The 25359-nt window shown below is 41.9% G+C and overlaps 1 protein-coding gene across 5 annotated transcripts in view; it reads left to right on the forward strand.

Moving 5' to 3' along the window:
- The first annotated feature begins 945 nt into the window (after nt 1-945).
- STOML3 (stomatin like 3) overlaps nt 946-25359 on the forward strand; it is a 48666-nt gene continuing 24252 nt past the window's right edge. Inside the window, exons 1-3 of one of the 5 annotated variants that reach the window (XM_040340368.1) lie at nt 946-1085; nt 3835-3962; nt 9580-9646. In XM_040340368.1, the coding sequence (XP_040196302.1) occupies nt 3936-3962; nt 9580-9646 (94 nt within the window). In that variant the 5' untranslated portion in view covers nt 946-1085; nt 3835-3935. The remainder of the gene's footprint in view (nt 1086-3834; nt 3963-9579; nt 9647-25359) is intronic. The other 4 variants (XM_040340369.1, XM_040340371.1, XM_040340372.1 and 1 more) reach the window with 4 other exon arrangements.

Consider the following 25359-nt stretch of genomic DNA (forward strand, 5'->3'; position numbering starts at 1 on the left):
GGTATAATTTGGGTATTCATACTAGCTCATTATGAAATACTTACCTTAAAACAATGCCCTGGATCAGCGTTGGCCCTCCGAGTACAGCGTGGACATCTTACACCAGTGTCACTTCCGGGTTCACGGCTCCGGCGATGTGAATCACATCGCCGGTGGAATGACTGAGGAGAAAGTGGAAATAATTCTCATATTACCGCTTTTTCATATTCCCTCCTTGCTGTCGTCACCTGTGAGTTGGAGAAGCAGGGAGGGAGATAAGTTACACAAATGGCCCATCCAGATGCCGCCATCGTACTTTGTTAAACTGCCCATTTGTATTGTCGTCACTGACCGCTTCACATTGTGCTGCAATAGGAAGTGGAGAACGGTGTAACAGAGCCTCGTCACAGTTACGTAAAATGCTGCTCAGTTGCGAAAAAAAGCCATGATATTCAATGATGCCACACAGCTCTTGCATGGTCTCCTTCACCAATTGTCCCAGCACCATTAGCTGCCAGCAGCTCTTTTGAAAACAGCAGGCATAGTATTATAAGGATCACAGGCAGTTCTAGTTTCATACATACAGTTTTACAGCTTCCCTGTGAAGATTTAGATACTGTGCTACTGTATATTTCACATTTACCTCACAAGTATTTGAATACGCTAATTACATGTTGTCGGGTTATCTCTGTATTTCCCAGTGAATAACGTGACTGCCTTCGACCCCATTGACATGAAAAACCTGAAGTACGGGTTTCAGTAACGTATCATGTAAACATTTCCTTTTTATCATTAGAACCACATTAAGCTAATTCTACATACAGAAGGTCACAGATTAGCCAATTAATATACTGTATTTATCGTGTAAAGTTTTTGGGTAATGCAGTCATTGCTCTGCCTTGAGCTAGCATTCTGTATAGTTGGTTTATGATGCTATGGTGACTGTGTGGTCTCTATAGAAATGAATTCCCCTATCTAAGTATACTAAACAAACTAGAGGGCGGCTTTACTCGTGACAGCATGTTAAACCAGAGGCGGTACTACAATAAGGAAGGAAAATCTGACAGGAACAAGAGAAGTCAGATCTGCTGAACTAGAAGGTAAAGGTGAGTGCTACACTATATGGGGGAAAATCCTAACACACTATAAGAAAATCGGGCAAATGCTTGTCCGATTTTTCTCGCTGTTAAATTCACAGCAAATCGGAACTAATGAACGGAAATCCTCCCAAAATCTTTATTTATTCTTTATTGTTTCTGATCATGCACAGTATTTCTTTTCTGATTTTTCTTGTACGAAAATCGTAAGAAAACGGTACACATTCAGTCCTGGTTCACATTGGTGCATTTTGACATGCGATTTGTCAAATCGGCGGCAGTGGCCGACAATGGCATCCTCCTAATCGGTGCGACGCTGCATTTCCAATTTCAAAAAGTTGTTTCTGTACTACTTTTTGCCATTTTGGGGTGCGCTTTCCATTGACATCTGCACAGATGTCTGTGAAATCGCCGCAGAAACGGCACTGAAATGCGGGAGTGAAATCGTGAGAGTTCAGCTGAACTTGCACGGTTTCATTCCCGCAGCTCAGTGTGAACCAGGGCTGAATGAAAATCATTTGTTCTGTTCTCGTACGAGAATTTTTTGGGAGTTTGTCCCCTTGGGAATTTTTGTACGAAAAATCGGAATCGACTGTCGAAAGTTGTGTACATGTACACACCATACGAAAATCATACAAAAATTGTGCGAAAATTATTTGGATGAAAATGTTTGCCTGATTTTCTTATAGTGTGTACGAGCCTTTAGTATCACTCCACTGAAGTATTGCAATCTGCATGCTGTTATTAGTTTTATTTTTATTTTCAGTGTTACCCTTTAGTAATTTTTTATTTATTAGTTTAAATCCTTTTTTTTAAGTTGTTGAAAAGAAAAAAAAAGCAGAAGCCTGGCACTGATAGTTTTCAGTTCATGGCAAAAGAGGTTGATTTACTAAAGCATTTAAAGCTATTCACTTACCCCTTATGCTTTCATGGATGTGGACCGGTAAGGACATTTTACCAAATTTGGTGGACCTATCCGGTGGCTCAAGCATTTTTTTTTTCTTATTACTGGATTCTTAGGATCGGATATATCGGGGAACCCTTAAATTACCATTTTGTGTATGAACCCCCCGGCTTATTCGAAATGCCGTTTAACCACTTCCAGACCTTAGGTGTTTTTCAGATTTGGTGTTTGCAAGACTAAAACAGTTTTTTCTGCTAGAAAATTACTTAAAACCCCCAAACATTATATATCTTTTTTTTCTAACACCCTAGAGAATAAAATAGTGGTCATTGCAATACTTTTTGTCACACCGTATTTGCGCAGCGGTCTTACAAGCGCACTTTTTTTGGAAAAAAATCACTTTTTTGAATTCAAAAATAAGACAACAATAAATTTGGCCCAATTTTTTTATATATTGTGAAAGATAATGTTACGCCGAGTAAAATGATACCCAACATGTCACGCTTAAAAATTGCGCCCGCTCGTGGCATGGCGTCAAACTTTTACCCTTAATCTCGATAGGCGATGTTTAAAAAATTCTAGAGGTTGCATTTTTTGAGCTACAGAGTAGCTCTAGGGCTAGAATTATTGCTCTCGCTCTAACGATCTCAGCGATACCTCACTTGTGTGATTTGAACACCGTTTTCATATGCGGGTGCTACTCGCGTATGCGTTCGCTTCTGTGCGCGAGCTCGTCGGGACGGGGCGATTTTATTTATTTATTTATTTTTATTTATTTTATTACTTTTTACACTGAAAACAAATAAAAAATAAATTGATCACTTTTATTCCTATTACAAGGAATGTTAACATCCCTTGTAATAGAAAAAAGCATGACAGGTCCTCTTAAATATGAGATCTGGGGTCAAAAAGACCTCAGATCTCATATTTGGGCTTAAATGCAAAAAAAAAAAATAATAATTTGGAAATGTCATTTTTTCAAATGACAAAAAAAAAAATTGTCTCTTTAAGAGGCTGGGCGGGACTGACGTTTTGACGTCACTTCCGCCCAGCAGAGCTATGGGAACGGGCGAAGGAGATTTTTCCTTCAGTCTCGTCCCTGCTCAGCTGCCGAACAGTCGCGATCTCCTCCGCCGCTACCGACGGCTCCGGTAAGCGGCAGAGGGCGCGGGAGGGCCCCTCTCCCGCCACCGATAACGGCGATCTCGCAGCGAATCCGCCGCGGAGACTGCCGCTATCGTTTACCAGACCGCGCAGACTAAAGATTGATACCTCGGTTGTGGCAGCAGCTGCTGCCGTTACCGAGATATCAATCTTTAAAAAATGGACGTACATCGTCGTGCGCAGGTCTGGAAGTGGTTAAGCTCTTAAAGTGTTACAAAACCTACAACAGTAATTTCGGTCTGTACAGTATATGCAGTAAAGCATGCTTGTTATACTCACTGTGGAACCTAAGGGGTTAATCCTCTGCATTATGTAAAACGGCTGTTTGATCCTGTCTTCTCTGATCCTTCCCTCCTTCCACTGACTCCTAATAATTTCCTATGGAGTCAGGCTGCACATGCTCAGTTTGGTGTGTGTTGCTAGAGAGGTTTTGTGATCAGCACAGGGCCAATCAGCACTGTCCAGACTGTCAGGGGTCTATGCAGTCTCCTCCTACAAGCTTTAAGCAGTGCTTGGTTGGACACTGATAGAAGTCACAAGACTGCTATATATACTGCTGATGAGAAAAGGTATTTAGCAGTTTATATTTACTAAAATAATTAAATGTCCATGTTCTGTGTACTGTAGGAGACCAGATAGAGTGAATGCAGGGTCCTGTGTCTAGTAACACTTTATATTTTGTTCTCACAGTGGCGAAACCGACTCTTGCTAAAGCTTGGAAATCCCCCACTCCTTGAAAATCACATTTATTGGGCTGAAGGACACTAAAACCACGCTGGTTAGTACTTCCAATGGCAGGAATCCAGTCCAGATCAAATGTATGTGCACTGAAAGAGGTTGAAATAGATTAGCAGTACTAGAATGAAAAAAAATAATTGTACGATAATGGTGAAAACAGTATTTTTTGGAAAAATAGCAAGTGTTCATAATACATAGTGCTTTTACCAAACTAAATGTCAACCAGCTAGGGTCCACAGTTACTTGTGACAGGTCCTTTTTAAAGCCTGAACATTGGGGAAATAGTCTATATGTTGGGAAAATAAGTAGACTATTTGTCAGTCAGGGCAGAAGAAGCACTGGTTGCTCTGGCTCTTCAAGTCTCAGCTGACAGATGGGCATTCTCATTCTGCTAGGTGCCAATCCACAAAGACCCTGGTTGCCTTCCTATGGTCCTCTTCCTACCACATTCTCTCCAATGTGCTCCTCCTCTCTCCCACACTGCACCATCCCTCCACACTCATCCCAGTTCAGCCTATGCCCAGCCAGGATACAATGCTGGAACCCAGAAAATACCCATAGAGGGGTGTATCTTCTGTTGTTTATTCTCAATCTTACTCCCCAAGCTTCTAGGCAAAGCTTCCGTGGCTGATGGTACATTCCAAAGACATGCCCCCATCATTGATAGATATCAATGTGCGCAATGTAAAGTACTGTAAATTTAAGTAGGTGGCCGGGCTGCACATTGTCGTGCTTTTCCATGGTGCAGGTGGGCTGACCGCCAGCACCATAACAACCAATGATGCAATGCGTCCGCCAGGCCACCAGCACCATAAAAACGCATGACGCTGTGCTTCTTGGCCACCATTGCCGCCCTTTTTTTATCTCCTGAAATATACCCCAGGTGAGGAACCACTGCTTTAATCAAATCCACTGTCTATAGTGTAGCCAGCCAGCGATTTTTCTTCAATATCAGGTATGTAACACTGGTATTTTATTTGTAATGCATTTTTCATTCTATCTATACGTCCCTCAGCTGGTATAAGGATTTAAAGGACAAATATTTCTTACTTTGGTAAAAGTTGTCCTTTAAGGCCCCCACTCCCGAGTGCAGCCCACATGGTCCAATACTTACCTCTGCCCCTTTCCAGCTATCATTACTGGGAGGCTTTGCATAGATGTGCATCGTTTATCTTTGGAAAACTTTCTCAATGCATCCTTTTCATCCTGCACCAACCATTTGGCCCCATTCAATCCTTTGAGGAGAATGGTTCTCTGCAGGACCACTGCAGGCCGCAATGAGTTCAGGTCCATAAACGAACTGAATTGGACTGTGGCTTGCATGTGCAGGATAAAGAGGGTCATCAAGGATGCTTCCTGACAAAGACTGTGCATCTTGAACAGAGTGGTTCAGTAAAAATTACTGGAACAGGGATAGAGGTAAGTATCAGACCAGGTGTTGGGCTGCGAAAGGTACAGATGTCATTTTAATTAAATGTCGCTTTGCATCTCTATACATCAGGAAATATTTTATTGCCCCTTTATCTGGGATAAATTGTTGTATATTGCAATTATTACTATAATGTTATTTACCAAATTGCTATAATCTTTTTCTGGAATTTTAAGATGTGACCTATGGTAGAAATACATACGGCCCCTTAAAGACAGACTTTACTCAATTCAGCCCCCTGTTACATTTGAGATCAATGGGATACACCCCTAACACTTTATTATCACTACATAAATATTTAAGTCACTTCACTTTGCCAGAACCAAGGGAATGGGTCAGAGAAGGTGCCCTGCATCTGGAGGAAGTGATGCATTGTGCCCTCTAGGAAGGGGGATGGGTGGTGCCAATGCTGATAACCCTCCTCTTCAGCAGACGTCAAGATACCACTGCACAGGGTGACAACACTGCAGTGAATTCAATGCAGGCACAATAGTGTTGTTGTAGAAGAAAGCACCTTGGACTTGCAGGATCACAAAATATTTATTCTTTGAAAGACAGAGCTTTCATTACTGGAACAGACCCTCTCTCATGTCCTTATACCCCCTATTTTTAAATCTGAAGTATGTAGCCATGGACTTTCTAAACAATAGTGTTGAGCAGAATATGCCATATTCGATTTCGCGATATATCTCGAATATATATTCGAATATTCGAGATATATTCGCTAAATTCGAATATTCGTGATATTTTATCGAAATTAAATGATTGCGATTTTTCGCTATTGCGAATGCGAAAATAATTGCGATTTTTTGATAACTGCGGTAGGAGCACTCTGATTGGCTCAGAATATTCGTGATATTTTATCGAAATATCGCAACATGCGAATGCGATATTTATTGCGCAATTTCGACAAATGCTGTAGGAGCACTCTGATTGGCTCAGAATATTCGTGATATTTTACAATACAAAATAATTGCGAATATTCGGCAAATGCGGAAGGAGCACTCTGATTGGCTCAGAATATTCTTGATATTTTACAATACAAAATAATTGCGAATATTCGGCAAATGCAGAAGGAGCACTCTGATTGGCTCAGAATATTCTTGATATTTTACAATACAAAATAATTGCGAATATTCGGCAAATGCTGAAGGAGCACTCTGATTGGCTCAGAATATTCGTGATATTTTACAATACAAAATAAAAAGTGTTTTGCATTGGTGGTGATTCTTTACTCTATCCATCTGTCACAGCCGTTTGTCAATCAAACACCTTGAAGATTGAACACGTTCATGCTGCATGCTTTGGACTTTTTTTCACTTCACATATCAAAGACATTTTTATGAAAGATTATTTTTCTATTATTGGGACTATATTTCTTTATATATTTGTTTCACTGTGTATTTCACAAGTTATTTGCGCTTGCTTATTTTATAATTTGCCCACATGTCTTGTCACTAGACATATTTTTTATTCTTGTAGAGCGACTCCATTTTCTGTCTTGTATTAATTTATGTTGTATAACATTTTTGAGTTGCTGCTGTATTCTCCCCTTTTTTAAGGTATGCGCAATTTTTTCCTTCTTACAAAAAATAATAATATCAAACATACAAATATTCATAACATACACATACACAAAGCCCCCCCCTTTTGCATCAGAGACAATCAGAGTTCTCCTACCACAGTTATCGAAAATTCGCAATCATTTTCGCATTCGCAATAGCGAAAAATCGCAATTTTTTTTTTTTTCAATTTGGCAACATAAAAGGATCGCCTCAGCTTAGCTACTCGGCCCAGGGTCTCTAATCATACCAGCAATGCTTTTAGACGTCGATAGGATGTGATCTGTTTTAAAAATCAAATTGAAAAAATGCGAATATTCGGAATTGCGAATATTCACCGCGAAATTCGAAATATAGCGCGATTTCTCGAATATGCTATATTCGAGTCGAATATTCGCAATGCGAATATTCGTGAGCAACACTACTAAACAATTTTGTATACAGTCTATTCCCCTCCAGATCAATGAATCAAATTTAATCTAAACTCTAGTTATAGGTGAGGTAAATATTGCTCTTGTTTTCATTTTCCAACTGGGAAGCATTCCCCTCCACTCTACCAGTACATCATCCACATACCACAGCCACAGGCCAAAATGTGCACAAAATGTCTGAGAAAACCCTGCTCCCACCAGCCTAGATGGATAAAGGTATATGCTGGTGCACCATCCCTATTGCCTCACTTTGGTTTTGACAATATTTTCCATTAAACAGAAAAATATATTTGTCAAATTCAATCACACTCACCAAAAAGTCCTTATGTTCCTCTAAATTCTATCTTTCTAACTCAATTATACAGGCCACTAAACCCATCCTTTGGGGGGTGGATGTATATACAAACCCTGCGTTCAACCGCACAAGAATGAACTCTATCTCAATCTCAACATGTTTTCGTTTTTTTTTATAAAACCTGCTTTGAATTCTGCATTTAGAGTGTCGGTGTACCTGGTGGTGGGGCCTGATGTGGAGAGGAAGTTGCTCTTACACCTCTGGCTCAGTACCCCTGGTAAAGTAACAGAAGGCATGAGAGCATGGAGTGGCACAAGTGCCTGGTGGTTCTTGTGATGACAGCTGCAGATGAGAAGCCTGTGTGCACTCAGATGCAGGGGTGGACTGTAACGCAGAGCAGCAGGAACAGCAGGCCGACAGGTAACTGGTTGACAGTCAGCAGGCACTTGGTGGGCTGGCAGGTTACAGGCAGCAGATACCAGGCAGGCTGGCTGGTTACAGACAGTAGCCACTTGGCATCCTGGCAGGTCACAAACAGTAGACACTTGGCAGGTCACAGTTAACACACAGAGCAGGGTCATCAAGCCAGGTCAGCAATACGCAGGTACATCAAGAACAGAGCAGCAGGCAGGAGGGTAGTTGGGTTTACGCTGGAGTTGGCAACGGTAACCAGGCAAGCAGAATGATCAGGCAGAGATGTGGTCAAAGGGCAGGCCAGGGGTCGGTTCAGTCAGAGTTCAAGCATGGTCAGATGGATCGGGACGGCAACAGAAGATCAGACACAGGAACAGCAGAATTCTGTAGAGTAGACCATAAGGCAAAGTCCTAGTGCAGCAGTGATGTTTAAATAGACCACAAGGCACAAATCAATTTGTGGACGTGCGCACCGGCATGCACACTTTTGCGTGCATGCACCTTAGCACGAGTCTGGCCAATAGATATTCTTCATCTGTGCATAACTATGCGCCTAGACACATTTTGCCTCTTCTGACAGTCAGCCTACTGATGGTTCCAATACGTTCCAATATGTAAAATTCTAAACCACTAATGAACAAATTTTATAACAAGCCTTTACTGACCTATGTAGCTGCAGACACTGTGGAGCAATTCATACTCAAATTTCAAAAGAAAACATTGTTAAAGTTAGGTGTTAACACTAGAGTTCAGATAATTGCCAGGCTGACAAATCACTACTAGGAGGACGAGCAGCAGAACGAGTTGAGCTGCTGAAAGTAAAAGCAAAATAGCTTTTTTCTTTAAACTCAAGGATGAACTTAACAGTGGTTGTTAAACATGTACCTAAAGTGTTACTAAACCCAGTACCCTGCATTCACTATATCTGGTCTCCCACGGTACACAGAACACGGAAATGCAGTTACTTTAGTAAATATAAACTGCTAAATACTTTCCTCATTGGCAGTCTTGTGACTTCTATAAGTGTCTGGTTAAAGCTTATGAGGAGTTTTCATTCTGCACTGACTGTCTTATCAGGATGCAGGACTCTTGACCCTCTATCTGGACAGTGCTGATTGGCCCTGTGCTGATCAAATGCACCCTGCCAAGAAAAAGAAAACTCTCAGGCAATACTCACCAAACTGAACATGTGCAGCCTGTTCCCTGGATCTGTATTATCAGGAAATATATTGGACAGTGGAAGGAGGAGAGGATAAGAGAGACAGGATCAGTCTTTTTACACAATGCAGAGCATTAACCCCTTAGGTTCTACAGTGAGTATAACAAGCATGCTTTACTGCATATACAGACTGATTTTACTGTTGTGGGTTTAGTAACACTTTAAATATAGCCCAGTCACCATTCTACTTTTATCTCCAATGGGTGAAGCACACAAGCACTGTCAATATAACTGCTTTGTTTGTGATGTATGTGCACTGATGATCTGTCACGCAACATATGTGGGTATTACTATACAAGAGGTTTTATAATGGCATACAGTACGTAATTAATTCTCATCCAAAATAGGTAACCATTGAACTGAACATGGATAATCAGGTTCCTTCACAAAAGAGAGAATCAAAGACACTGGTTGGTAAGTACTCTATTCTAACAGAGCAAAACTCCACTTGTATTATTATTTGTCAAAATCCAGTGCTTACATTTTTCAAAATAACTTCACTGAAAGATTCTTAGCATTTTTATTGGTCCTTCTACCTCTGTTTCACATGGTATCTCTCAGGTCATCAAAGCAACAATCAACAGATAACACCGCTTCAGGTGATAATAATGCTCTCCTTAGCAGACATGTGCAGGTCCAGTCCGTGATCTGGGCGGGCAATTCAGGAAACAAAACTAATGACGCACTCCAAAAGATAAGGATAGAAGCTTTATTGTGTAAAAACATCCAACATCAAGAAACGATAATAGCCACAGCATAGAGGGAAGCATGGTTGATGCGTTTCACAATTTTCTTCGCTTAGGCCTTGTACTCACAACTGAGGAACTCGTCGTAAATGAAACGTTTTCCTCGACGAGTTCTAATCTCATGTTACTGCATGTTAAGTAAAAGTTTGGTGAGAGATGATTCGCGCTTTTCAGTCTGTTACAGCGTGACGAATGTGTAATCTCCATTACGTACGCTACTTTTACCGAAGGTGCGCTCACGTCTCATAGTTTATTCTGAGCATGCGTGGGTTTCTAAGCATACACACGAACGTGTTCCTCGTCGTAAACCAGCCAGACGAGAAACACGACAAGGAAATTGAGACTCCCGACGAGGAAAAAGAGAACTTGTTCTCTTTTTTTCTCGTCGAGTTCCACAACAGTTTTCTCGACGAAAAACATACACAAGACCGTTTTCCTCGGCAAAAAAGCTCTGCCACCAAGTTTCTTGATGGATTTTGTCGAGGAAAGCGGTCGCGTGTACGAGGCCTAAGGCCTCGTACACACGACCGAGGAACTCGTCGTAAATGAAACACTGTTTTCCTCAACGAGTTCCTTGTCAGGCTTGTCGAGAATCTTGACAAGCTTTCTTTGCGTACACACTGTCAAGACAAAATCTCGTCGTTCTCAAACGCGGTGACGTTCAACACGTACGACGGCACTATAAAGTTTGATTCCACTGGCACCACCCTTGGGGCTGATTTTACTAATCTCATGTTACTGCGTGTTAAGTAAAAGTTTGGTAAGAGACGATTCGCGCTTTTCAGTCTGTTACAGCGTGACGAAAGTGCTATCTCCATTACGAACGCTACTTTTACCGAAGGTGCGCTCCCGTCTCATAGTTTATTCTGAGCATGCGCAGGTTTCTAAGCATACACACGAACGTAAACCAGCCCGATGAGAAACACGACGAGGAAATTTCGACTCCTGACGAGGAAAAAGAGAACTTGTTCTCTTTTTTTTCTCGTTGAGTTCCACGACAGTTTTCTCGATGAAAAACATACACACGACCGTTTTCCTCGGCAAAAAAGCTCTGCCACCAAGTTTCTTGATGGATTCTGTCAAGGAAACCGGTCGTGTGTACGAGGCCTCAGTCATAGCCTCACGACTAAGCAAAGAAATTTCCTCCTGGAGGGAAAGGACACACAGCACACAGGAACAGAGCTGAGGCTGTCAATCTGCTGGAGCTCCCTCTGCGTCACCATTTTGTTTTCTCTTGATAAAGGATAAAAATATGTGGGACTTTATATGAGGCTATAACAAGTAACGTTCATAGCCTCCATCCCTGAATTGCAAGACTAACTCGTGGAGAGAACTAGTAACTAGTACTGGTATTCAAATGTTTTGATTAGGATTCTTTTATTTTATCAAAAATGTATTTACAAATTCCTGAATGTTGTAAAAAAATTAGCTCTGGTATTCACATGAAAGTAACATTAACCATCATTCATGATGCGCTCCTAAGGGAGTGCATTCGGCGCAGTACAAATCCCATATCAAATTCAAATCAAATCAAATCAAATAAAACCACACATTTATATGGAACCCATTGTTTGTATTTTACTACAATGTGATCTTCCACATGGGTAAAGTAGTTATTCCTGTGCTACAGTGGAGTGTGTGCAGAGGGTAAAGGTGCGGCAACTACCGTATGGGCCAACCACTACCCACAGTGAGACATGGAAAAAAATCAAGAGAAGGTGTTGCGCTCCAATAGCATAGAATGGTGTAAATGGTAAAATGGATAAATAATCAAAATAGTATAATTGATAAATGAATGTGCAAATATACAAATAGACTGACTGAAAGATAAAAATCGCTATAAATGCTAAGATAAGGTGTATCCAAAGGTGAACTGAATGAATGTGCAAACAGTGCAGATAAGGTGACTCAGGTGCATAAATAAAATCACAACGTAGAGATAATAGTATATGCTGTCGCAGAGGAAATCGCAGGATGGTGTTATGCTCCAATCAAAATAAATGACCGAACATAACCGATATACAACAATGATGGATGAATAAAACATTGAACTGGATAAGAGTGCAAATAAATACAAATAGGTGACTGTATAATGTGAGTAAAATCACATCGTATGAATGGTGGATGGAACCACAAGATTAAAACCTTAGCTTGAACAATTAAAAATACATGATATTCAGTACTTCTGGGGTTTTCCAGCCTGCCTAGTCGGACGGAAAGATGGACGGTCAGCTACTTTGAGATTCCCCGAAGATACGGTGAACTTTTGTAAAACATTGGACATCCCAGAAATGGACAACCCTGGCTGGTGGGAAAAAGAGGAGAGGAGGCCCAATACAGACCAACAGTCATGGCAATTAAACTCCAGGAAAAAAGGCTAAATAAGAATAAAAGAAGAAGTAAATTAGAAGAGAACCTAGAAAAAGAGAAGGGGGGCCAGACTGGGGGTGGGCAGTGGTGGGATGAGGGTATAATAGGGGAAGGGGATAGGGAAAGGTCACTAAATAAATCAATCAATTTAGGAAATTAGGGAGTGGAACGGGTTTAAAAACCCGTTCCACTCCCTCATTTCAGGAGACCCCCCAATCTGGGGAGACAGATACTCCCGAACAAGGCCAACATTCAGCTCGTACCGTGCAAATACCGGAAGTGACGTTTGCACGTTGCGAGCTTGCTGCTCGTTTTTGATATACGCTACATTACTGTTTTAAATGTGAGTACCCTGTTTGTTATATGTTTGAATAAACTGAGTGTTTAAAACATATTACACTAGAGAGCCTCCTCTATGTTTTCTCTACCCTGCCTGGTGACACACTTTGGAGCTGTCTTACCTTGCTGACCACCCAGCCTGGAAGGAAGCCTTAACCCCCTAGGCACCATACCAGTGGCGGCTGGTGCTCAAAATTTTTGGGGGGGGCGCAAAGGAAAAAAAAATTGCAGTCTCACTGTGCCCAAACGCAGCCACTGTTACATGCCATCAAACGCAGCCACTGTGCCATCAATTTGCACCACTGTGCCATGCCATCAAATGCAGCCACTGTGCCATCAATTTGCACCACTGTGCCATGCCATCAAATGCAGCCACTGTGCCATCAATTCGCACCACTGTGCCATGCCATTAAACGCAGTCACTGTGCCATGCCATCAAATGCAGTCACTGTGCCATCAATTCGCACCACTGTGCCATGCCATTAAACGCAGTCACTGTGCCATGCCATCAAATGCAGTAACACTGTGCCATCAATTTGCACCACTGTGCCATGCCATTAAACGCAGTCACTGTGCCATCCATTGTCACCACTGTGCCATGCCATTAAACGCAGCCACTGTGCCATCCATTGTCACCACTGCGCCATCCATTGTCACCACTGTGCCATGCCATTAAACGCAGCCACTGTGCCATACATTGTCACCATTGTGCCATGCCATTAAACGCAGCCACTGTGCCATCCATTGTCACCATTGTGCCATACATTGTCACCACTGTGCCATGCCATTAAACGCAGCCACTGTGCCCTTTAATGGTCGCCGCTGTGCCAATTGTCCCCACTGTGCCCTGTAAATTGCTTTCTCCCCCCCCGCCCGGGACTTACCTTTACTGGTTTTAGGCATCCACGTCCCACGATGTCTTCTCCTGCCCTCGATGACTGACAGGCGTCTCAGCCAATCAGGTTACCGGTAGCCAGAACCGGCCAACCTGATTGGCTGAGACGCCTGTCATCTTATTCAAGGGGCGTACAGTCTGTGCGCTCCGAGAATAAGCTTCCGGGACCCGAGGGCTGTATTGGGAAAGCCTATCAGAGCTGTTGGCTTTGATAGACATTTTCGTACAGCCAACCAGCTGGCGTTATTCAGATGGCCGGACATTGAGCGCCGACCATCTGAATAACAGCGGCAGCAGCGAAAATAACATAGATTCGTGCAATGCATGAATCTATGTTATTTGACTCAGTGGCGGTGAGAGCCAGAAGGGGCGGCGCTCCAGCGCCCTCTATGGACGAACCGCCACTGCACCATACTACTGGAGGGACGGATAGGAGTTATCCCCCCTACCCCCGAGTGATTCCATTGGTTTTATTGAATGCTGCTTACCTTGCAGCTGTAAGGTAATTTGCTAGCACACCTTCGGGTGTCACCATACACCGAAGATTCACCAACAAGTCACCTTGCCACCTGCTGATGTCATTTAGCACCCAGCACTTTACTTGCACCTTGCAATTTCTTTTGATTAAATTGCATCACCTCCTGGACTGAGTCGCATTTGCACCATTTGCACTTTGTAACAATTGGACAAACTTGTGGTTCCATCCACCATTCATATGATGTGATTTTACTCACATTATACAGTCAACTATTTGTATTTATTTGCACTCCTATTCAGTTCACTGTTTTATTCATCCATCATAGTTGTATATCGGTTATGTTCAGTCATTCATTTTGACTGAAGCATAACACCATCCTGCGATTTCCTCTGCGACTGCATATATTATTATCTTCACGTTGTGATTTTTTTAATGCACCTGAGTCACCTTATCTGCACTGTTTGCACATTCATTCAGTTCACCTTTGGATGCACCTTATCTTAGCATTTATAGCGATTTTATCTTTCAGTCAGTCTATTTGCATATTTGCACATTCATTTATCAATTATACTATTTTGGTTATTTATACATTTTACCATTTACACCATTCTATGCTATTGGAGCGCAACACCATCTCTTGATTTTTTCCGTGGTCATCCACATGATACCCCAACGTGTTTCGACCCTTCTAATTATGGTCTTCTTCAACGGGGGTTTTTGTTCAATGCGGGAGAAGAAAAATAAATTTTCATAATCAATCGTCATTTTATATTATATATTACATCTCACCATATATATGATGGTGTAAATTTATCAATTATGATGATGGAGAGAATGATAAACATGTCCTGCAGCCAGAGATTACTTTAAAATTTGATCTTGGTGATCCTGAAGCCTCCGTGTGCTGTCTCTACATTCCTTAGGATGGGCCCCACCTTCAAAGAACTTACAAGAAACCACTCTTTTGGACTCCCAAGGGGACAAGGAGGAGAGCAAACGAGCACCTGTGATATATAACATAGCAACCTTAATATTTTTACACTAAAAATTAAAAGGGGTATTTTTTAGGGCTGTTACTGATCAAAATGTTTGTGTTCGATTAATCAATTTTTTTTTTAATCGATTCATCGACTAATTTTGATTAATTATAACGCACCTACAGATCCAACTACTTTCAGCTGATCTCCTTGCAGGCTGATTCCCAGTGCAGCTACCAACAACTGGAAAAATGGATAGCAGGATACAAAACACACTTAAAACTTTTATAGTCTTCAAGTAGGTAACAAAATAAATATTGCACTGGAGATAAAATAGATGTAGATACATAAACTGTAAAAATGGTGCGAGTAATACCAAACAGTAGCAAAAGCAGTCAAAAAAACACGTAGCTAAGTATGATACTGGTAGAAAAATGTGTACAACGATACCACTGCTGAATCCAGATGAGAAGGGGTTAACATCAGTCTATCGGCATGTAGATGTCCCGTGAAGGGAACTATCACAACTCCCAGTGGATGGTTGTAGAATCCCAGGTTGATAGAGGGAAGTGTAACAGCCCTTGCGTGTGGCAGATAGTAAGGTCCCGCCGGCATGCAGATATGAAGGCACAGCAAAGGAGCCATTCAGATGGACACGGCAATGCCCCGCCGGTGTCCGTGATGTCACCGGATCTCCGACGGAACTCCTTGAAGGCCCAAGAGCCGGCAGAGAGGTGAGTACCAATCAAAAGAATTTTGATCGATCAAAAAGATTAATCGATGAATTAATAGTTAATTTCCACAGCCCTAGTATTTTTAGGTGCTGATTAATGGTTTGTGATGAATGCATCATAGGTGTGTATAAAGAATTGATTAAATATAATGTTATTTAACCACTTAAAGACCTTAGGTGTTTTTCAGATTTGGTGTTTGCAAGACTAAAACATTTTTTTCTGCTAGAAAATTACTTAAAACCCCCAAACATTATATATATTTTTTTTCTAACACCCTAGAGAATAAAATGGCGGTCATCGCAATACTTTTTGTCACACCGTATTTGCGCAGCAGTCTTACAAGCGCACTTTTTTTGGAAAAAATTCACTTTTTTGAATTAATTAATAAGACAACAATAAATTTGGCCCAATTTTTTTATATATTGTGAAAGATAATGTTACGCCGAGTAAAATGATACCCAACATGTCACGCTTTAAAATTGCGCCCGCTCGTGGCATGGCGTCAAACTTTTACCCTTAAAAATCTAGATAGGCGACGTTTAAAAAATTCTATAAGTTGCATTTTTTGAGCTACAGAGTAGCTCTAGGGCTATAATTATTGCTCTCGCTCTAACGATCGCCGCGATACCTCACTTGTGTGATTTGAACACCGTTTTCATATGCGGGCGCTACTCGCGTATGCGTTCGCTTCTGCGCGCGAGCTCGTCGGGACGGGCGCTTTAAATAACATTTTTTTTTGTTTTCTTATTTAATTTTATTTATTTTTTTATTTTTTACACTAAAATATAAAAAAAAAAAAATGATCACTTTTATTCCTATTACAAGGAATGTAAACATCCCTTGTAATAGAAAAAAGCATGACAGGTCCCCTTAAATATGAGATCTGGGGTCAAAAAGACCTCAGATCTCATATTTAGGCTTAAATGCAAGAAAAAAAAAAAAAAGGAAAATTTGTCATTTAAAAAAATGACAAAAAAAAAATTGTCTCTTTAAGAGGCTGGGCGGGACTGACGTTTTGACGTCACTTCCGCCCAGCAGAGCTATGAGGACGGGTGGGGGCCATCTTGCCCTCACTCAAGTCCTCACTCTCCAGGCGGCAGCATCGGATCTCCTCCGCCGCTACCGACGGCTCCGCTAAGCGGCGGAGGGCGTGGAAAAGCGGCGGGAGGCCCTTTCCCGCCACCGATAATGGCGATCTCGCGGCGAATCCGCCGCGGAGACCGCCATTATCGTTTACATGGCCGCCCGCTGAAAACATGGAACATGAATTTCAGGGCAAAAAAGTGCACGGTATACGCCGATAAATACGGTAAGTAAGTGGCTATTTATAGCACTGATCTCTATATGAATATCAGTGGTCCCAAAAAAGTGTCTGATCTGTCCACCACAATGTCGCAGTCTCGCTAAAAATCTCTGATCATCGCCATTACTAGTAAAAAAAAATAATCATAATAAAAATGCCATAAATATATCCCCTATTTTGTAAACTCTATAACTTTTGCGCAAACCAATCAATATGCGTTTATTGAATTTTTTTTTACCAAAAATATGTAGAAGAATACATATTGGAATAAACTAATGAAGAAATTTATGGGGGATATTTATTATAGCAAAAAGTAAAAAATATTGTTTTTATTTTCAAAATCGTCTGTCTTTTTTTCATAGCACAAAAAATAAAACCGCAGAGGTGTCCAAATACCACCAAAAGAAAGCTCTATTTGTGGGAAAAAAGGGCATCAATCAAATCATCAAAACCTCTCATGAACATTCCTATGGGAGAATATTTTTTTTTTGCATTATTATTATTATTATACAGGATTTATATAGTGCCAACAGTGCTAGGTAAAAGTAGGGCAGACATTATACAGTAAAACCTTGGTTTTCAAGCATAATTCGTTCCAAAAACATGCTTGTAATCCAAAGCACTTGTATATCAAAGCATTTTTTTTTTACAGTGTATGGAAGAGAAGAGAGGCACCTCTAAGTGTAGCAATAAGTTGTTAAATGTTGTATCTTTATTAAATGTAACCATATTGCTACACTTAGGCCCCATACACACGAGAGGATTTATCCGCGGATACGGTCCAGCGGACTGTATCCGCGGATAAATCCTCTCGAGGATTTGCGCGGATTTCCATCCGATGGAGTGTACTCACCATCGAATCGAAATCCGCGCCGAAATCCTCTGGCGATGACGTGTCGCGCCTTCGCCGCGATGATGACGCGGCGACGTGCGCGACGCAGTCATATAAGGAATTCCACGCATGCGTCGAATCATTACGACGCATGCGGGGGATCCCCTCGGACGGATCGATCCGGTGAGTCTGTACAGACCAGCGGATCGATCCGTGGGATCCGATTCCAGCGGATAGATTTGTTGGCATGTCAACAACGCTACTCTTAGGCCCCGTACACAGGTCCGAGGAACTCGACGGGCAAAACACATCGTTTTGCTCGTCGAGTTCCGCGTGAAGCCGCCGAGGATCTCGGCGAGCCAACTTTCCTCATTGAACAACGAGGAAATAGAGAACATGGGGGGTAATCCACAAAGAAGCGGCGCAACGTAATTTTTCCTATTTAAGTTACACCGCCGCAAAATTTCTACCTAAGTGCCCGATCCACAAAGCACTTACCTAGAAATTTTGAGCGGTGTAACTTAAATCCGGCCGGCGCAAGGCGTTCCTCTTCTCCAGGGGGCGATTCCCATTTAAATGAGGCGCGCACCCGCGCTGGCCGTACTGCACATGCTCGTGACGTCATTTTCCCGATGTGCATAGCGCGAAATTACGTTACGCCGGGCTTTGTGGATCGCGACGGGACAATAAAGTTGCGTCGGGTAAAAAAAAAGATACGGCGGCAAAAAAAATGTTTTAAATTAAAAAAAAATCACGTCGCTAGCAAGAAAGGTCTGTTTTTACAAGGTGTAAACAGTTTACACCTTGTAAAAGCAGCCCTAATTTTGCCTTTGCAAAATAAAACTTACAGGGAAAAAACGAAGCTGAAAATTTGCATACCCGAGGCGGCATTTTGACGCAAAATGCCCCCAGCGGCGGATGCGGTACTGCATCCTAAGATCCGACAGTGTAATTCAATTACACATGTCGGATCTTCGTCCTAACTATGGGAAACTGATTCTGTGGATCAGTTCCATAGTTAGGACCAGGGATACGACGGAGTAACAGCAGTTACTCCGTCGTATCTCTTTTGAGGATTTGGCCCATGTTCTCTATTTGGCTCGACGAGGTCCTCGTCGGCTTCCTCGGCCGAAAGTGTACACACGGCCGGGTTTCTCGGCAGAATACAGCTCCGATCGAGTTTCTGGCTGAATTCTGCCGAGAAACTCGGTCGTGTGTACGGGGCCTTATATCAAGACATTAAAACATTATATCATGTATTAAAACATTTTGTTTGTCTTGCAAAATGCTCTCAAACCAAGTTACTCTCAAACCAAGGTTTTACTGTAGTTACAATACAATTTAATTAAGGACTATTCTCATTTCTCTATGATATCAGATGCATAATCATTAACTCAAAAATGATCTTTATGGACCTACAGTAAAGACATACCCCGCTTTAAGTACACTCACTTTACATACACTCGCGAGTAAGGACATACCCCTGAGTGTATGTAAAGTGCCTTACAAGTACTGTACAGACATTTTGCAGCCGCAGTAGAAGGAGCTGAAGCTCAGAGAGCATAGCCCGCCCTGTTCCAGTGTGCCCCTGACACCCCCACTACAGTCCCTAAGACCTCAACTACAGCTCTTGAAACCCCAAATACAGCCCCTGTCCCCCTACTACACCCTAGAAGTGAAAAAAGGTATTGTTTCACTTTAAGTACATTTTCGTTTTACATACATGCTCTGGTCCCATTGTGTACTTAAAAGTGGGGTATGCCTGTATATGGTAAAAAAAAAAAAAATGAAAGAGTATATTTAACCAGAAATTCAACTTTGATTATAATTTTTGCTTACTCCATTCAAAACTAAAAAAAAAGTTTTGCCTATAAATAGACTTTAATTCTAAATTAAAATATATAAACAATTTTTAAGATTTTGCTCACACGTAAAAAGTCCCTTATCCATTCTGAAAAATAAAGGGTTTTTATAAGAGAAAATCTGATTCAATTAGACTCCGGGGTTGATTTACTAAAGGCAAATAGGCTGTTGACTTTGTAAGGGAAGTTGCACTTTACATGGGAATTTCCCCCAGAGCTTAGTGAATGTGGTGAAGTTTTTCTTTGCAAAGAATGCCCAATCACATGCAAGGAAAATAAAAAGAAAACAGCATTTATGCTTGCACATGATTGGATGTTGGAAGTTACCAGAGCTTTACCTCATTCACTAAGCCTTGAGAAAAAGTCTCTTGTAAAGTGTAACTTCCCTTGCAAAAAGATCAGTCTATTTGCCTTTATTAAATTAACATCATTATCCTCTGTTAATGAGCCCAAAAAGGTTAAACACCGGTGGTTTTAATAAATGTCCCTTTATATCTGCTAGTGGGACTAATAAGTAGTCCCTATTGTCATTATTTGTGTTGGGTCCTGTGCTTTGTTTTACATGTAGACCTCTTTGAAACCCTCCATTTATTATACTGTAAGAATAGTCTCTGTTCCTTAGAGCCTTTGCTGATGAGCTTTTGTTCTCTTCAAGTGCATTTTACATTTTACAAGTCTATGGGTATGATAAGTCAAATGCACCTGTCAGTGAACTCTAGATGATCTCAGAAGCAGCTCAAACTGATGGCGTCATCACAAACCCCTAGGACAAAGAACCTGCCTTACTAGGATTGTTGTCATTCCAGGGTTCCAACGATGGCTTGTGACAAGGAAGAGCTTTTGGCTTTCTATGTGTTTTGTTACTAATCCCCCCATGTCTTTAAACATTTCTAGTTTAAAAAGTAGATAATTTTTTGATGATTATGGCTTACAGCTAGTGAAAATCTAAAATTCAGTATCTCAGAAAATTTGAATATTACATAAGACCAATTAAAAAAAGGATTTATAATATAGAAATGTTGGCTTACTGAAAAGTACAACAATGTATCAAAAATAAAAGAACTGGTGTTCAAATGATAAAATCGCGCTATAGAGCTGGATGTCGTCCAGTACCAATAAATAAACCTAAAAAGTCAGAGAATAAATAGTTGTGACAGGTGATCAAAGAAAAGTGTGTTCAGAGCACCATACACCGATTCAGAGAAAGCACCAATAAGTGGGTCCTGTTATCCCACTTACCATAGATGAGGTAAAAACAGCATAAATAGCTTCTCTATGTCAAACCTTTCAAACTCCTTCAGTTAGGTCCAGGGGTTTAAAATTCAATGGAGGCACATGTATGAGAGAAAAGGGCAAAGAAAGACTGCAATAGTGTAATTCCACCTTTTGATATGTACCCCCAAAACAGTTGAAAACAACCCATAAAGTAATGCCCATACAGGAAATCACATAAAATGAGCAGAGTAAGGAAAAAATGTCACCAGTTCACCGCTGTCCTCCACGTCTAGGGGCCGCGCGCGTGCTGTAAAACGATCGTATTGATGCACAGTGGAACGCAAATGGAGCGTGTACTTCCTCCTTCCTTGTGGCGCCCTTACTGAAAAGTACGCCATGTACAGTATAGTATGCAATCAATACTTGGTTGGGGCTCCTTTTGCATGAGTTACTGCATTAATGTGGCATGAAGGAGATCAGCCTGTGGCACCGCTGAAGTGTTATGGAAGCCCGGGTTGCTTTGATAGCGGCTTTCAGCTCCTCTGCATTGTTGGGTCTGGTGTCTCTCATCTTCATCCTGACAATACCCCACAGATTCTCTACGGGGCTTAGGTCAGACAAGGTTTCTGGCCAATCAAGCACAGTGATACCATGATTATTAAACCAGGTATTGGTACATTTGGCAGTGTGGGGAGGTGCCAAGTCCTGCGGGAAAATGAAATCAGCATCTCCATAAAGCTGGTCAGCAGATGGAAGCATGAAGTGCTCTAGAATTTCCTGGTAGAAGGCTGCACTGACTTTGGGCTTGATAAAACACGTGGACCAACACCAGCAGATGACATGGCTCCCAAAATCATCACGGATTGTGGAACATCTTACATTTCATTTGGAAATCAAGATTCCAGAGTCTGGAGGAAGAGTAGAGAGGCGCATAATCCAAGATGCATGAGGTCCATTGTGAAGTTTCCACAGTCAGTGATAATTTGGGGAGCCACATCATCTGCTGGTGTTGGTCCACTGTATTTTATCAAGTTTCCCCTAAAAAAAAAAATATATATATATATATATATATATATATATATATATATACACACACACATATACTGAAGGCAGTACACACAATCGTATTATCCAATAGGAATTGTGTGATGACAGGCTGAACCAGCTCTCAATCTTTTGTTGGTGGAAATTCCGACAGCAAAAATCTGATGGAGCATACACACGGTCGGAATTTCCGTTTAAAAGCTCACATCGGACTTTTGCTGTCGGAAATTCCGATCGTGTGTATGGGGCATAACACTGCACATCACCCTGAACACACCATCCCCCACCATGAAACATGGTGGTGGCAGTATCATGTTGGGGATGCTTTTCTTCAGAAGGGACAGAGAAGCTGGTTCCAGTTGATGGGAAGATGGATGGATGGAGCCAAATACAGGGCAATCTTAGAAGAAAACCTGTTAAGTCCTATACACACGGCCCAGAATCTCGTCAGGAAAAAAACGTTGTTTTTCCTGACGAGATTCTTGGCAAGAATCTCTTGCCGGCCGAGTGTACAGACCGCCGTTCTTTTAAATGGAACGAACGCAGTGACGTCATTGACTACGACGAGCATGCGCTCGTCACATTCGATCCCGTCGCCGCCATCTTGCTACACCCTACCTATGCCTAAGAAGCTACCGCGCATGCGTAAAAGTAATTTTGAGCATGCGCGGGTTACCACTGCGACAGGTAAGTATACACACGCTCGGGTTTCTCGGCAGGAAAACACTGCCAAGAATCACAACAAGAAAATAGAGAGCAGGTTCTCTATTTTTCTCGTCGAGATTTTGGTCAGTTTTCTTGACGCGAAACCTGAAAGCCTCGTACACACGCATGGTTTACTTGAAAATCGCGTGTGTGTACGAGGCTTAAGTCTGCAAAAGACTTGACACTGGGGCAGAGGTTCACCTTCCAGCAGGACAATGACCCTAAACATACAGCCAGAGCTACAATGGAATGGTTTAGATCAGGGGTGCCCAACCTTTTGAAGCGCGAGGGCCACTGAAGCGACCTGGTAACCGATCGTGGGCCACAATTAATGGAATGGGCGGATGGCAGGTCTGTGTCTGCTCTGCATATGCAGAGCAGACACAGCTTACTATACTCTTTTCTTTTTTTTACCGGATTGGAGGTAGGACACAAGTCGGTTTACATCTGCCACTTCTTAGACCCCATTCACACTTGAGCATTTTGTAGCTTGAAGCCCAAAGCTACAAAACGCTGGAGGGGAAAAAATCAATTATTCTTTATGGAGATGGTTCACATCTCCACTCCAAAACACCTGAAGCCAGAAGCTCCAAAACGCCTGAAGCTCAAACAAGTTCTGGGACTTTTTTTAAGGCAGATTTGGGCATTTTTTCTGCTTTTTACATTGGTGACCTTTTGACCTGTACAAAATCACGGCAAAAGCATGTCAAAATCGCAGCAAAAATTTGGTAAAGAACGCAGCAAAAATCGTTGAAAAATCATGGTAAAATTGCGGTTCTTTCTGCCTGAAAATGCTATGCTCAGGTGTGAATGGGGCCTTAGAGGTGAATGGAGGGTCCAATTGGGTCAGACTGACCTAGTGAAAGGGGCCCAAGGCTGCTTTCACACTGATGCGCTGCGGTTTACCAACCTTTGGCTTTCCTGCACTTTGCAATAGACTTCTATTATATTATGCAGGTTTGGTGCACTTTCAGAAAGCTCACCAAACTCGTAGGTAATAACGGAAGTCTATGGCTCAGTGCAGGTAACCCACAGGTGTGCTGCTCTGCATCTGCAGGTCAGTTTTAAAGCAGCCCAGTAACAACTGCAGAACAGACATGTCCATATATACACTGTGATTTTAGGAATAAACTGACCCTTAATAAAAGTATTCAATTCTATTCCATCCCAGAGCAGTGGGTTGCGGGCCACATCACAGGGCTCCGTGGGCCACATCAGAGGGCTCTGTGGCCACTGTTTGGGCACCACTGGTTTTGATCAAAACATATTCATGGGTTAGAATGGCCCAATCAAAGTCCAGACCTAAATCCAATTACGGGGTGTTCCAGCCTTTTTTTTAAAGTTTATTAAAAGTCAGCAGCTACACGGTTCCAGCGACGCGCCGGCCGGGGCTCCGCTCCTCGCCCCCCCTCTTCATTCCTAGTGTGGGCACCCAGCAGTGACAGCTTTCGGCTTCACGGCCGGGCACCCACTGCGCATGCGTGAGCGGCGCGGCGCCGTCCGATTGGACAGGTGCTCGCCTACAGGGAGGGGCTGCAATAAGGCGATTAAGCTATTCACCTCACCAGCCCCTCGGCGGAAGGAGGAAGTGGGACAGGAAGTCCCCCAAAAAAATTATATGCCAAATGTGGCATGTAAGGGGGCACGGAGTGGGTTAAGCGGAAGTTCCATTTTTAGGTGGAACTCCGCTTTAAGAATCTGTGGCAAGATTTTCATTCCACTTCACAGTTAAGTGCCACTTTGTGTTGGTCTATCACATAAAATCCCAATAAAATAAATTCACATTTTTGGCTGTAACATGATAAAATGTGGAAAACTTCACACTTTTCAGATATTTATTTGTAAAGAAAATTGAAAACTATTTATATACACTGTATATCTCCCTTTACGCTCTTTTTCATATACCGTATTTATCGGCGTATAACACGCACAGGCGTATAACACGCACCCCAACTTTAAGAGAGAAGTTTCAGGAAAAACACTTTCCACAGCCCCCTGCGTATAACACGCAGGCACAGTTTACCCCCTATTTTCAGGGTAAAAAAGTGAGTGTTATACGCCAATAAATACAGTACTATTCATTTCTATCATGTACTGCCATCTAGTGGTGTTTTTAATAGTAAGCAAATTTTCTCATCACTTGTAAAGATTTTTATAAACTTATCAAGAATCAAGAATGAGAGCTTTTAACATGCAGGTTAGCAAACAGAGCTGCAGTGCTTCTAATGCCACGTACACACGATCATTTTTCAGCATGAAAAAAAACTTTGTTTTTCAGCATGTCGAAAAAACAACGTTTTCCCATCTTCATCATTAAAACGATGTTGCCTACACACCATCGTTTTAAAAAAAAGATCTAGCAAATCGCGGTGACGTACAACACGTACGACGGCACTATAAAGGGGAAGTTCCATTCGCCTTTGGGCTGCTTTAGCTGATTCCGTGTTAGTAAAAGACGATTCACGCTTTTTTGTCTGTTACAGCGTGATGAATGTGCTTACTCCATTATGAACGGTAGTTTTACCGGAACTAGCGCTCCCGTCTCATAACTTGCTTCTGAGCATGCGCAGTTTTTTTACGTCGGTTTAGCCCACACACGATCGTTTTTTACAACCCGAAAAACTACA

The sequence above is a fragment of the Rana temporaria genome, chromosome 2, assembly GCF_905171775.1.
Source record: "Rana temporaria chromosome 2, aRanTem1.1, whole genome shotgun sequence".
Classification (NCBI taxonomy): Eukaryota; Metazoa; Chordata; class Amphibia; order Anura; family Ranidae; genus Rana; species Rana temporaria.